This window comes from Aspergillus lucknowensis, assembly GCF_044049455.1.
Source record: "Aspergillus lucknowensis strain CBS 449.75 chromosome Unknown BJX67scaffold_17, whole genome shotgun sequence".
NCBI classification, from domain to species: Eukaryota; Fungi; Ascomycota; class Eurotiomycetes; order Eurotiales; family Aspergillaceae; genus Aspergillus; species Aspergillus lucknowensis.
In genome coordinates this window covers 184,286-197,948 of record NW_027263561.1, presented here as the reverse complement: position 1 = coordinate 197,948, position 13,663 = coordinate 184,286, and the positions used below count along the sequence as shown (strand labels likewise).

The 13,663-nt window shown below is 56.4% G+C and overlaps 6 protein-coding genes across 6 annotated transcripts; 3 read left to right on the top strand and 3 right to left on the bottom strand.

The window, feature by feature from the left end:
• Positions 1–408: 408 nt before the first annotated feature.
• Positions 409–1,689, bottom strand: BJX67DRAFT_380673 (acyl-CoA dehydrogenase family protein; the record flags this gene model as incomplete). Its single annotated transcript, XM_071032837.1, has 1 exon — positions 409–1,689. The coding sequence occupies one exon, from the start codon at positions 1,687–1,689 to the stop codon at positions 409–411; it is 1,281 nt and encodes a 426-aa protein (XP_070886708.1).
• Positions 1,690–1,912: 223 nt separating this feature from the next.
• Positions 1,913–3,489, top strand: BJX67DRAFT_380672 (CaiB/BaiF CoA transferase family protein; the record flags this gene model as incomplete). The annotated part of the gene is made up of 6 exons (XM_071032836.1): positions 1,913–2,056; positions 2,116–2,187; positions 2,243–2,418; positions 2,471–2,568; positions 2,622–3,296; positions 3,347–3,489. 6 exons carry the CDS (start codon positions 1,913–1,915, stop codon positions 3,487–3,489), a joined length of 1,308 nt encoding a protein of 435 aa, XP_070886707.1.
• BJX67DRAFT_76906 (Zn(II)2Cys6 transcription factor domain-containing protein) lies at positions 3,426–5,601 on the bottom strand. Its single transcript, XM_071035414.1, has 2 exons — positions 5,275–5,601; positions 3,426–5,224 (listed from the first exon to the last, which is right to left on the bottom strand). Exons 1-2 carry the CDS (start codon positions 5,368–5,370, stop codon positions 3,515–3,517), a joined length of 1,806 nt encoding a protein of 601 aa, XP_070886706.1. The 5' UTR covers positions 5,371–5,601; the 3' UTR covers positions 3,426–3,514.
• A 356-nt stretch (positions 5,602–5,957) lies between these two features.
• On the top strand, positions 5,958–7,028 carry BJX67DRAFT_380670 (Kelch repeat protein; the record flags this gene model as incomplete). The annotated part of the gene is made up of 2 exons (XM_071032835.1): positions 5,958–6,117; positions 6,169–7,028. The coding sequence occupies 2 exons, from the start codon at positions 5,958–5,960 to the stop codon at positions 7,026–7,028; spliced, it is 1,020 nt and encodes a 339-aa protein (XP_070886705.1).
• A 104-nt stretch (positions 7,029–7,132) lies between these two features.
• On the bottom strand, positions 7,133–9,160 carry BJX67DRAFT_380669 (six-hairpin glycosidase; the record flags this gene model as incomplete). The annotated part of the gene is made up of 1 exon (XM_071032834.1): positions 7,133–9,160. The coding sequence occupies one exon, from the start codon at positions 9,158–9,160 to the stop codon at positions 7,133–7,135; it is 2,028 nt and encodes a 675-aa protein (XP_070886704.1).
• A 2,354-nt stretch (positions 9,161–11,514) lies between these two features.
• BJX67DRAFT_387632 (non-ribosomal peptide synthetase) lies at positions 11,515–13,175 on the top strand. The gene has a single exon (XM_071034243.1). It carries the CDS (start codon positions 11,526–11,528, stop codon positions 13,137–13,139), a length of 1,614 nt encoding a protein of 537 aa, XP_070886703.1. The 5' UTR covers positions 11,515–11,525; the 3' UTR covers positions 13,140–13,175.
• The last annotated feature ends 488 nt before the right edge of the window (positions 13,176–13,663 follow it).

Here is a 13,663-nt window from a genome sequence, read left to right as displayed (position 1 = left end):
TGACTTTTTGGCCTGTTCTGGCCAGGACTATGTCAGACTACTGAGTTAGCCATCTCTTCGAAACACACGACGGCTCGTGTGCTGTACATTTCATGGATGACGTGGTCGTTCCAGCAGATGGAGACGAGCCCTAGCCGTCGAGACAGGTGGATTGAAAATAGTATGATACTGGGGAAAAAGAGGAAGACGGAGTGCGAGCGGGCGGAGGGGGTATTTATACCCTAGAGCAGCTCCTTGTGTGAATATTGCTGTGGTGGTAGCAGCGCTGCCAGGTGAATGAAGCGTTGTGACGGACACCTTCCAAGAGCCACGCGTCAATGCACGGTGAAGATATGAATGAAACGTGCTGAATGACCAGCCTTCAAAACTTCTGAAAATTCCCAATACTATGATAATAGACTCGAGACGTCAGTAAGATTTCGGCAACCCCAGCACCCTCTGCCCGATATAGTTACATATCATCTCCCGACTGACCGGCGCAAGTCTAGGAATCCAGACCTCTCTAAGGTACCGCTCGACATGGAACTCCCTCGCATAGCCCATCCCTCCATGCGCTAAAACAGCTCTCTCACATGCCTCGAACGCCGCCTCTCCGGCCAGATACTTCCCAGCGTTGGCATATTCTCCGTCTGCGTATTCCTCGTCATATAGCTTCGCCGCCTGAGAAATCATCAACCTCGCAGCCTCGAGCTTCATCCAGCTATCTGCCAGCGGATGCTGAATGCCCTGATTCATCCCGATAGGTCGCCCAAAGACATGCCGCTGACCAGCGTACTCAGTCGCCCGGCGCAAAGCAGCGAAGCCCAGCCCCAGCGCCTCTGCACCGATGAGAATCCGCTCAGCGTTCATCCCATGCATGATCATCTTGAAGCCCTCATTCTCAGCACCAACTAGATCTGTAGCTGGAACACGCCAATTTTCAAAGAAGAGTGAGTTTGTATCCACAGCCGCCCTCCCCATCTTCGGTATCTCCGTCACCTGGACAGCCTCCCGATTGAGGTCCGTATAGAACAACGACAGACCCTGCGAGGGCTTCTTCACCTCCTCCAACGGCGTCGTCCGCACAAGGATCAGAATCTTGTGCGCATTCTGCGCCGTCGAAATCCATATCTTCTGGCCCGACAGCAGATAGTAATCCCCTTCCTTCCGCGCAACAGACTGCAACTTCAACGTATCAAGCCCCGTATTCGGCTCCGTAACACCAAAACACGCCCTCTCCCTCCCTTGAATAAGCGGAACAAGCCACTGACCCTTCTGCTCCTCCGTCGCAAATTTAACAACGGGCTCCAGCCCAAAGATATTCATATGCACCGCCGACGCAGCCGTCATCCCGCCCCCGCACTCAGAAATCGTCTGCATCATCACCGACGCTTCGGCGAGACCCAATGCAGACCCGCCATATTGCGTGGGCATGCAAATACCAAGCCAGCCGTCGCGCGCGAGCGTGGCGGGGAAGTCCGCGGGGAAGGTCCTGGATTCGTCGAGGCGCGCCCAGTATGGGTCTGGGAAATCAGCGCAGAGCTTTGCGATGGCGTCGCGGACGGTGCGTTGCGAGTCTGTGTAGTCTGGGTTGTGGTTTTGGAGGAATTCCTGTGCGCGGGCGTGCACTTTGCGATTATTCCTGGAGTGTATGCCCCCGAGTGTCGGGTGAAGGCGACGGAGGCCTACGGGTCGACGAAATAGCGACATTGTCTGTCTCGTCTCCTTGACGAGCGTCGTCTGTACGCACCGGAGAAGCTTTTATGTCTGTCAGCACCCAAAGACTTACCCGAGAACCGAGCCCCAAGGCCGGGCAGAGTATCCGCTGATCTTTTGGGGTCGATGCGGGGTCGAGATATCCGAAGCCATGGGTTGTTATAACCGTGCGGGCCCGCACTTCATTCACGGTAAAAAAGACTTACATTGTCCCAAGATGCAGTATGCTACACGGCAAATTGCTCTCTGTGCCCTCCGCGGCAATAGCCCGCTGGCGCGTGGCTCGAGATACTATTCCACCCCCGCAAAACCAGGTCCCCTTCACGGGGTGCGCATACTAGATCTCACCCGCGTCCTTGCGGTAAGTTCGGCTATTCGAGTCACCGTCAGTACAATTGTGTGTATTTAACTGTCTACCAGGGCCCATTTTGCACCCAGATTCTGGCAGACTACGGCGCGGACGTGGTCAAGGTTGAGCATCCGAACGGAGGCGTAGGTCTACTCTCTCTATTCGAGGGAATGGTTTGCGAATATTGACTGAGTCCAGGATGATACGCGCCTTTGGAAAGAGGAAGGCGAAGACAAATTGTGGAAACCAGGGACGAAAGACACGTCGCTATATTTTAATGGTGTGAACCGGAATAAACGCTCTATTTCTGTCAATATGAAGCATGAAAGGGGGAAGAGTATAATCCTGGAGCTCGTCACGCGGGCCGATGTCGTGTCCATCTCTCAACACATCCTTTAAATTGGCACAGCAGCTAAGTACAAGTAGAGTGGACAACTTCATCCCTGGAAAACTCGAAGAGCTCGGCCTCGGGTACGACGTCTTCCGCAATGCAAACCCCTCGATTATCCATGCGAGTATATCAGGTATATCGCCCGCACCTTCCTCCACATCTCTGGCCACTTATTGAGATATGCAGGCTACGGCGCAACAGGCCCATACGCGCACCGCGCAGGATACGACGTCATTGCCGCCGCCGAGGCAGGCCTCCTGCACATAACCGGCGAAGCGGACGGGCCGCCCACAAAGCCCGGCGTTGGGCTCATGGACATGGCAACGGGGCTATACCTGCACGGCGCTATCTGCGCAGCGCTAGTATCTCGGTCACGAACGGGAGAGGGACAGAAAATAGATGCGTCATTATTCGAGACTACAATATCAATTCTGAATAACGTCGGTATGTCCTGGCTGAATCTCGGAAAGGAGGGTCGGCGCTGGGGTACAGCGCACGCGACGATTGTTCCGTATGAGGTGTTCAAAACGAGGGATAGCGAGCTTGTCCTCGGGGCTGTGAATAATCGCCAGTTTCGGGTTTTGTGTCAACGACTTGGTGATGAGGGCCTTGCGGACGATGAGCGGTTTGCGGATAATGGGTCGAGGGTGAGGAATCGGAGCGAGCTCAAGGAAATCTTGCTGCGATTGTTCGCGACAAAGACGACGGAGGAATGGATAGCAGTCTTCGAGGGGAGCGGCATGCCCCATGGGCCGGTGAACACGATTGAGAAGGCGTTCGAGCATCCACAGACTGTGGCGAGGGAAATGGTACAGAACATGGAGCACTCCTCGGCCAGAACGGGGAGTATCCAAGTAATCGGTGAGCCTCTCATCTTTTGCTCAAGGGACACAAATCACTGACTGTCGCAGGCGCACCCGTCAAATTTAGCAGCAACCAGCCATCCCTTCGATCTCAGCCGCCGGGTTTAGGCGAGCACACAGACGAGGTGCTGGCGGAGCTCGGGCTCTCCGATGATGCCATCTCCGGCCTTAGAAACAAGGGGGCGATATAAAGGTCCATCCATAGTCATGGGAGAGTCATGGGAGAGGAACACGTTCAATAAAATATTTTCCATCCCCATCATATCCACAAACAACCAAATGTATTTGGCAGTCAATGTCCAGCAGCTGCAGCTTGGGTATGTCTTCCGGGACTGCTGGTTGGGCGTAAGTCACAGACCGACCTTCGGCCCAATACTGCGCTATCAACGCTATGATCCCCTTCACAAGGTGTGTCGGATAGTGCGAGTGCTCGTAACCTTTAGTCTTCCTTTCAAGCTGCGGCCATATGGCGTCGAATATGGAGTGGAATGCCGCATCCGACCGCCACACTAGCACAAGTTGGAGCAGTGTCTCCGCTAAGCTGAATGTGTATATGTCCGACGTGTTGGATGTAGAAAAATCGAAGGATGCGGCAATTCGACACGCACTGGCAGCCAAAGAACCAAGAGTAGCATTTGAACTCTCGTTGTCGGCCCAAGGTCTGTCATTCGTGGGGTATACCTTGCTTTCCTCGAACATCATGGCACACAATATGTAATAAAGAGCATTCATGCCATCGCGGTGAGTAGGAAATGTCCAACCCATGCCCATTACCCCACTGGCAGTCTCTGGTAGTTGATCCTCGGTGAGCCTGGATCTCCAGACCTCCAGCCTCTGTTTCTGGACATCCAATAGCCCCAGCAGATTCGAACCCTTCATGAACCCTCGCTCTGCTTCAGACCGCTCCGCAGCTGTAGAATCCCGGCCGAGCATCTTATTCAAAACCTCATAAGCAACTGCGCTAATGTCGTCGGACTGCTCCGATATCTGACGACTCCCTGCAACGCAGCGAAAGACCACCATCCTAGTCCTGATCTCAATAGTCTTGATAAGAACATCGTAAATAAGGTCGTCAGTACTCATACCCATAATGCAGGCGAGAGAAATCTCGTCAAAAGAATCCGGAAAGCGATTCGGCCCGAAAGTGCTTGCGCCTTCCCCCTCAAGCAGGAATGCCGGCGGTTTCGAGAGCCGGTGGGACATGCACAGACGGTACCACATTTGCAGTGATTTCATTCCCTCTCTCGACTCAAGCAGCCGCGTTTTGTTGCGTATAACAAATCGAACACACTCCCAGACTGCCAGTCTGAAATTTAGGTAGTCCGTTGATGCATGGTGATAATACGCGAGCAGGACGTGCGCGAGAAGTAGGGCAATTAGCTCGCATTCGGCCTCACCACGCGCAGAGGAACAAGACAAAAGTGCCTGGTCATGGTATTTCTGAGCCTGAATGTGATGTAATCTGTTCACTTTAGGGCTGTAAACACATTTCCGCTCGTCATTTGCGAAGGCACGGCTCTGCACCTGCGCATCCAGCATGGAGAGATTCGACGCAGAGATGCAGAGGGTGGCAAACCGCAATGACGGTAATTGTATGGCGTTCTCCAAGAGTCCTAGGTCCGTTGCAGGGAGAAGATGGCGCACGTGTCTCTGGAAATGCCTCCAGTAGCAGGCCTCGAGGTTACCACTACAGTCCAGTTGGGAGGGTACAAATAGGGCGGGGGCCGACACAGCAGCAGGAGGCTCTGTCTGGGTGATTTTGGTGGCTCCATGGCCCTCTGGGCACGCAGAGGGAGATGCCTTCCTGGCTCTTGTCCAGGGTTGAAACGATGCTGCGTCATGATGTCGAAAAGTATAGTCAACCGTATAGCTGCACTCCAAATTCAACCTCATGCACGCTCCACAGCGTGGTTTTTCCTCATCACACTGCGGATAATTAGCCACGCTGAAGCAACAGCCCGAAGTCGTTGGCTTACCCGCTTGCCCCTCTTCCGGCATGTCTTGCACCCCGAGTGCCCGCGTCGGATCTTACGGGGCTTGGTGTGTTTCGGTGAAGTGGTCTGCGGTGGCATAATAATCCCTCAGACCGAAGAAGCGTTCCAACCTGAGTGCAGTAAAGGGAAGAAATGCTGGAGATCGCCTGGATTGGAGGCTTCAACCAGGGCAGGAAAATACGCCGCGGAGCGTTTCCAACTTACCAGCCCACGTCACGTAGGGGGACCAAATTCATCATCACTGGACCCAATTCGCTGATTGAGAATACGCAATTGGACTCTAGGGACAGTTCATCCACTCGGATCAGCCCATCCTGAGAAGAGTGGAACATTTATTGTGGACTGGTAAAATTGCTTCGGTTTCGGATGGTGAAATCCCGTGACACGCTAACCCGATCTGGATAAATTTTACGCCCACCCACGATGCCGGAGGCCGTCAGATATCATCCCACGCCGGCCAGAATGCTGTCCATCTAACCTCTCCAGGCAGAATTGCAGAATTATACGCTGGTCTTGTTCGGTGGGTAATCCTCAAGGTCCCCAGTAGTTGTGCGACGCCGTCTCATGAAATCACGCCACTAGGGACGTGCACTGAAACTATATATTCCGCCAGCGTCCTGGAAACCTTCAAGCAACAACACAACTCCAATTCATCCCTAATCAGAATGTCCCGCGCCATTTGGAAGAAGCTCGTTTCTGACCCCTCCATCCAGAGGTCGTCTCAGACCCTCTCCGTCGTGGGTAACAACGCATACATCTACGGCGGCGAACTCCGCCCCAGAGAACCTGTAGATTCGTCCGTCTACCGCGTATCTCTGAACAACGGTACCCGCACCACATACCTCTAAGTCATATAGACAGCTAACATCTAACCAGACAACCCAGTTTCCAACTCCATTACCCCCCTAACCATCGTAAACCCAGAATCCCACCCGCAACCTCGCGTCGGCACAGCCTCAACAACCCTAACAGGCAAAATCTACCTCTTCTCCGGCCGCGGCGGACCCTCCATGTCGCCCCTCGAAGAATCCGGCTCCTTCTGGGTCTTCGACACGTCCCTGACCACCTGGACCCAACTCCCCCCGTCTACCTCGTCCGCTCCATACCCAGCAGGAAGAAGCTACCACGCCCTCACCTCCAACGGCACCGACACAATCTACCTGCACGCCGGATGTCCCGCCTCCGGCCGTCTCCGCGACCTCTGGGCATTCAATATCAACACCCGTACGTGGACGGAACTCACCCCCGCCCCTGGGCCCGAGAGAGGCGGGACATCGATTACCTTTTCTAGTGGGAAAATATACAGGATGAACGGGTTCGACGGGCAGCGGGAGCAGGGCGGATCGCTTGATATCTTTGACGTGGAGAAGGGCGAGTGGGGGGTTATTTCTTACCCTGCGGATGGAGACTCTGGGCCTGAGGCGCGGAGCGTGGCGGCGCTTCTTTCTCTGAGGGTTAATGGGAGGGAGAGTCTGGTTACGCTGTTTGGGGAGCGGGATCCGAGTTCGCTTGGGCATCAGGGGGCTGGGAAGATGCTTGGGGATGTGTGGGTTTTTGATATTGAGGATGGTCGGTGGAGGGAGGTGAAGATTGGTGGCGAGGACAGGCCGGAGCCACGGGGATGGTTTGATGCGGATGTCTTGGTGGATGGGGAGAGGAGTGCGATTGTTGTGCATGGGGGGCTGGCAGAGTCGAATGAGCGCTTGGGGGATGTATGGCTGCTTGACTTTGAGTAGGCAGATCTATGGATGTGTTGCTTGGTGACTTGTTTCACTGCAGATTGAGTGATTTTGTGTTGTATTCGTCCTCTATGCATTCACCATCAACCAACTACATACGACTAAAACACCTTGAACTCAACCAGCCTGACAGCCACGTCTTCCTTTGGCGTAAAGAGCAGTCGAATCTGACTCGCACTGACACCCTCCCACTGCACACTGGTAATCCCATTGCCAACAGCCGCCGCATACTCTCCAACCTCAACATCCACCCAGTCCCCAGTATTAACCTGCACGCGATACTCCTCAGGAACGTCAAATCCCGATTCTGCATCCGCAGCAAACGCAATCTCCGCACGGTTGACCTTTGTTGCGGCCCCAAAGTCAATCTGGTACCACATCTCGCTGCCGTCTCCAGTCGGCGAATCCCACCAGTTCTGGATCTCCGGGTAGAACCACACGCGCCCGTCAATGACGAAGTGGACGTCGGCTGGGTTCACGTCGGAGACAGAGACGCTTCCAGTGGGGTACTGCGTGTCCTGGGCGAGCTGGACGGAGAGCGCGATAGGCCGGTCAATTTCTGGCGGCGCGACGCGCGTGATATTTTTAACCGTAAGTCGCTTGAGCGTCGCCGAGCTCGCAACGACCTCACCGTCGACCTCGACGTGCAGACCCGGAGTGCCGTACTGCTCGCCCGAGGCGTCCCATTGCACGGCGACGTCGTGGCCGTGGTACAGCACCTTCTCAATCCGGAAGTATGAGACGGTCTCATCGATGAGCGGGTTCACCTCGAGGATGTCGTCGGCGCGGGGTCGGATACCCACGAAGCCCGAGATGACCTGGTCGACGAAGCCGGAGTGGAAGTAGTGCGGGGACCGGGCGAGGCCAACGATGGGCTCGCCGGTGTCGGCGTCGTAGTCTTCCTCGATGTTGAGGATGCCGTCGTAGTGCGGGTTGTAGTGCAGCTGGGCGTACTGGAGGAGGATGGCGACGTAGTCGGCCTTGGTGACGATTCCTGCGGCAGCGGAGTTCGGGTAGTGGTCGAGGAGATTGGCGAGGGCAGTCAATGCTTGCGTTGTTTGGTATGGCCATGCTGGGCCGTTCCACTGGCACTCGCGCTGGTCGCCCTCGTAGCGGTATTGGACCATGTAGTACTCGTAGCTTGGCTCGTTTGTGCGCAGTCCATGGGGTCCTGCCAGCTTCTCCGGGTCAATGATGTGCATCCAGGCTTGGGCGAAGGTCTCGTCGTCGTCTGGGAGATCGTGTGTCCAGGGCACGTATCCGACCAGCTCGCGGCCGCGGATGGGATCCCAGTAGTTGACGTACTCGTTATCAACGTAGAACCGGTCGATGAAGTGCTCGAAGGTGCTGTTCCAGAGATGTTCCTGGACAAGCGCCTTGATATTCTCCGCCTTGTCCTTGTACTCCGCCGCGAGAGCCTTATCGCCCGTCAGAGCAGCAAGGTTCGAGATTGCCAGCGCGTTGGCGTACTGGTAGCTGTTGATGCTTGGGCGGAATGCCTGGCCCCCCTGGAAACCATCCTGGCCGCCGCTGGCGTCAATACTCGCAATGGTATACTCGGTGGCATCGGTCAATGGCTGGATATAGTACATCTCCTTGGACGGGTCATACCCACCCACATCGAGCTCTGCATTCCACACTCCAAATTGCGTCTGCATCGCTTCGAGGCGCGCGGCTGCATCCTCCAAGACCCCGTCAACCAAGTACCCCTGCCAGACCCCGTCGGAGATGACCTCCGAGAACTGCGTCGTAGCTGGGTTCACCTCGAGGAGGACCCGGGCATAGTCTTCCTTGAATCGACGGTCGCGGCACCACCGCCCCTCACGGAGGTGATAGTTGGCCGCATTGATCAGGATGGCCCAGGGCGACGCCTGCCAGCTGACGTCGTTAATGAACTCGGTCGAGAGGAAGCCATCGGCGCCGAGATCGCGCTGGTGGGCGCGGAACAAGCCCCAGCGGTAGTAGTAGACCTCCTGGATCTCTGCGACGCTGGTCTCGAAGAGCGGAATGCGGTCGAGGTACCAGGGGGCGTCGTTGCCGAAGTACTTTGTGGTGAGGGCCTCTGCGTCCAAGGCCGCGGCGACCTGGAGTAGGGAGGCTGCCAGCGGAAGGATGCGACTCGATCTCATCTTGATGTTGACCGCGTGAGGAGGTCATCATATCATCTGGGTCCGTCAGCGCCTTTTCTAGCGATCGCCGGGGAGAGACTCGGCATCCGTCCTAACCGCGGTGGATTTCTTCGCCGACGAAAGCAACCGATTATTGGCTGCTCTGGCTGCTGCTCGCGTCCTCGATCTCGTTTGGGGTATCTGGCCAAACTCCCCGCACGGAGTTTCCTCCTTTTGAGCTGATGTGGAGACGCCGCGGGGATGAACGGGGTCCGTGAAGCCGTTGTCGCTTGAATTTGGGTTGAGAATGTTCACCTTCCGTCTCGTCTGCCATTTCGCCCAAATGACAATGGACCTGCAATTTGCACGTTATCTGAACATTCTCGAAGTAGAGAATGGCTCCTGAAGCTTCATTTCGTTGCAATACCGTCTGGCATCACACTAGTGTGGCGCCATTTTCGCGGTCTCAATCGGAGTCCTCTGTGTTGTTTCATACAAAACGAGCGCTTCTGTCCGGAGCGTAGAGCTTCGATAGTCAAGGGCGTGCTGACCGCACGGTCGTGTCCTTGGGTTCACTCAAGGGCGTAGTTGTCCGTTTCTCTGTCCAGGTGGTCGGAATTGTACCTCTTGCGGAAGAGACGTGTGCAGTCATGGCAGATTGTGATACTCGATCTCGGGATTTGCTGAGTTCTTCTGTCCTCGATGGGCTGACACACGCTAAGCTTCCCTGCAGCATCTTCATCAATTGCGCACAGCTTGCTAGGGTTGGTTCCTGACTGCCCGTGCTCCCTCTCATTCGTGCCATTCGGCAACGATCCTTGATGGGGAGCAGCAAGGGATTGGCCTGCACGATGTGGACAAATAGCCCGTGCTGCAATGACGATTCGCCATCCTGACCGGCGAGATTGAGGTTCACAGCCTTGCGGGGAGCTTTTCCGGTCTCGATCGACGCAGCCAAGGAATGTGATGCGAGACAAGCGCATACGCGAAGGAAAGAACGACATCCCCTTGCCAGGCGTGAACGATCCAGACGGGTGCTGACGTTGCCCTATTTTTGCTCTCGTCTTGACTTCAGCTCGCCATTCAACCCACGGATGTGCTGGAGCCTCCCCGTCCTTGAAGAATCCACTCGCCATGCACCTCGAAGTATGCTGCGAACGCAGTCCGATGGAGTCGTGGAATTCGACGCTCTGATTTGTGCCCTCCATCCCACGCTCTGGCCAGGCTTCATGCTTGCTTCTTCCCTGTCCCGTTTGGGCGGGCAGCTGGGTTCGCGCCGAGGCAACGTGGCTGGCTTGTTCGAGCGAAGGAAGAAGCAAGAATCCTCGCCTCGAATCGGGTCGTTTTCTGGCTGCGGAGCCGTTCTGAAGATTGGACAGGAGGATTGCCAGCGCCTGCATGCAGCGCACGATCTCTCGACAATCCTCCGTTTCGCCAGTCAGCTCGCCATGTCGCTGCACTGCTCTTCGGGCTTGAGCGGGGGAGACGTATGGGGTCCCTGGGCTCGTCAGTCCGTCAGAGTTCACTAATCTTTGGCGTACCCCTCTTAATCTTGATGCCATTATCTTATCGTCGATTCAAGCGTGGTGGCGTAAAGATGTCTCCAGCTCTCGTGGATCTTGAATCACAAGAGGACCGCGTTCCTCCGTGTCTCTTCCCTACTTCGAGCCTCTCTCCCACTGAGACGCAGAATGTCCGGCTTGTCGCTGAAGAATTTGTGCTTGAGAAGGATTTGGACGGTGTACTCCCCCTCCTGAGCGACAACCAAATCACCCTGGCAATCGCCCTCCAGACAGCATGGGCCTTGACCCTTCACTGCTTCGTTCCCTCCGATCTCCTCTGCTTCGCCTTCACCGGCGAGGACAATTTCGACAATGGAGTCGAGGGTGACACGCCGCTCGTGGTCGTTGGCCGCATAGACAACACCGAGACCCTCGCAGTGTGCCTGCAACGGTTCAAGGAGAAGACATTGGCTTCTGCCGTTCGAGCTCCTCCAGGCTATGAAGTGCAGGTTGTCCCTGAGGAGCCATCGCGCGAACTGTCCAATACGGCTCTTCACTTTCGAGACTCTCAGTCGGGGACTTCCGATCTGCTTGTCGGCAGCACGCAAGATCTCTCCATCGATGTCCTGGCTGCTTCCAACCAGCTATCCGCCCGCATCATCTTCCAGCAGTCAGTAATCAGCGGCTCCGTAGCAAAGAGCGTCCTTCATACATTCAGCCACGTCCTCTCGCAGATCCTCAGAGGCCCGTACAACCGCGCGGCCGACCTGTGCTCGAGTTCAGACAAGAATGCGATCCAACTCCTGACGCAGACAGTATCCCCCGTGCAAGACCGCTGCCTCCATGACCTGATCGTCGACCAATGCCGCGCGCATCCAGAACGCATGGCCGTCCGCTCATGGGATGGCGACTTGACATACGGCGAGCTGGACGACCTCTCTCTGCGCCTGGCACACCACCTCGTGCAGCTCGGTGTCGGCCCAGAGAAATTCGTTCTGAGCTGCTTTGAGAAGTCTACGTGGGCCATTGTCGCCCGACTGGCTGTTCTGCGTGCGGGAGGCGCCTACATTTCTATCTTCGCTACGAATCCACCGGTCTTCCTGGACTCTGTTGTCCGTCGTACAAACCCTCAAGTCCTCCTGAGCGACGCAAAATTTGCCAGTCGCTTCCAGCATCTGGTGCCCAATTTCGTCGCCTTCACCCCGGAGTGGCTACACAGTCTACCGTCGGACAACCGGACGAAGCCCTGTGAGACAGTGCGACCAGACAATGCATGCCTCGTCCTCTTCACATCCGGCAGCACCGGCCAGCCAAAGGGCATCATTCAGGTCCACCAGGCCTACGCGACGGCAATCAAGGACTACGCACGCAATTTACGCCTCGACTCCAACACGCGATACCTCCACTTCGACGACTACGCCTTCGACATCAGCAACCTCGAGTTCCTGGTGCCCCTAATCCTGGGCGGCTGCTGCTGCGTCCCACGTCCGATGAAGACCGCCGAAGACCTCGCCGTCGAAATCAACACCCTCGACGCGAATATTAGCTTCCTCACACCCACTGTCGCAATCAAGCTCGACCCGGCCTTCGTGCCGCGCCTGAAAACGCTCTGCGTTGGCGGCGAACCGCTACCAAAGGAGATGATCCGGCGATGGGAGCACAGCCCTACCCGGCTGGTGAACCAGTTCGGCATGGGCGAAGTCGCAATCTGCTGCGCATACAACGATACAATCCATCCCGAGCGCGGTGCCACAATCGGCCGCCCGGCAACCGGCGCAATGTGGATCGTCGACCCGTCCACCCCCGAGAGGCTCCTCCCCCTCGGCGCCGTCGGCGAGCTCGTCATCGAGGGCCCCCATCTCTCCCGCCGCTACCTCGATAACACAGCCCTCTCCCGCACCGCCGCAGGCTTCCTCCAAAAGACACCGCGGTGGCTAAATGACCTGCATCCCTCACGCAGCAGCACAGCCCGCATGTACCGATCCGGCGACCTGGGGCGACTCAACCACGACGGCACAATCGAGTACATCGGACGCAAGGATACGATCCTCAAGCTAGACGGGTGCCGCATTGACGCCGTCGAGGTCGAGCACCGGGCCCGGAAATCCCTCTCCCCGCGCGACGCTATCGTCGTCGACCTCCTTGGCGCAATCGACGGCCACGAGGATCCCCGCCTCACAGCCCTCCTCTACCTCCACGACCACCCGCTCAGCGCGGAGCCCGTAGCCAGTGGTGGCGAGCCAGTCATCGTTAACGCAGAAGACGACGCCATTGCGCGCCAGACAGTCGAGACTATACGGGGCGCCATCGCGCAGGCGTTACCAGCGTACATGGTCCCCTCGGTGTTCCTGCTGCTGTCGTGGATGCCGCGGACGGCGTCGAAGAAGACGGATCGGAAGAAGATCCGCCTCGTCGGACAGAGGTATTACATGGCGGAGCGTGAGAGGCGGAGTAAATCGCCGTTCTATGCGCTGCAGGCGCAGCAGCTTCCGAGGTGATGCGCCTGCCCGCGCAGCTCCTAGCTTATAGCATCTAGATCATTCATTCAAAATATGCAAACAACTTAACTCTTCTTCTGTATGGAGACCACGTAGGCATTCACCCGTCCAATACCTCTACACGAGCGACAGAGGGAAAATAACCAAGTAACCAAGTACGGTTTTCCTATATCCCATCCCATCCCGCTAACAAACAATCCAAGCCAAGTGGCGTGCTGAGGAACCATCAAGTCTAGACCCATATTACGGACAGGGATTGTAGGCCTAGACCTCTCCGTCTCAAGTACCGTTCACAGACAGCCGTGCTGCTTACCCTTCGCCTCTTCTGCAGTGCCCCGCCGAGCTGTCACAAAAAGCAATATCCCCCGCACCAACGCCAACGCGAGCACCCGTCACGTCAGTTAGGGCAGGGGTCCGTCCGATTCAGCCAGCCAGCCAGCCAGCGAGGTTGTCACATAGAGTGTGCATCAGCTCAGCCAGCCCGCGGTCCAGTCAACAATCAATACCTCGGATGGTTGCTGCGC

Excerpts from the sequence above, each read along its gene's own strand:
- BJX67DRAFT_76906 (XM_071035414.1), bottom strand. The coding sequence starts at position 5,370 with ATGCCACCGCAGACCACTTCACCGAAACACACCAAGCCCCGTAAGATC. Across the intron at positions 5,225-5,274 it reads GCCGGAAGAGGGGCAAGCGG|TGTGATGAGGAAAAACCACG; the intron begins GTAAGCCAACGA and ends AATTATCCGCAG.
- BJX67DRAFT_387632 (XM_071034243.1), top strand. The coding sequence starts at position 11,526 with ATGGCCGTCCGCTCATGGGATGGCGACTTGACATACGGCGAGCTGGAC.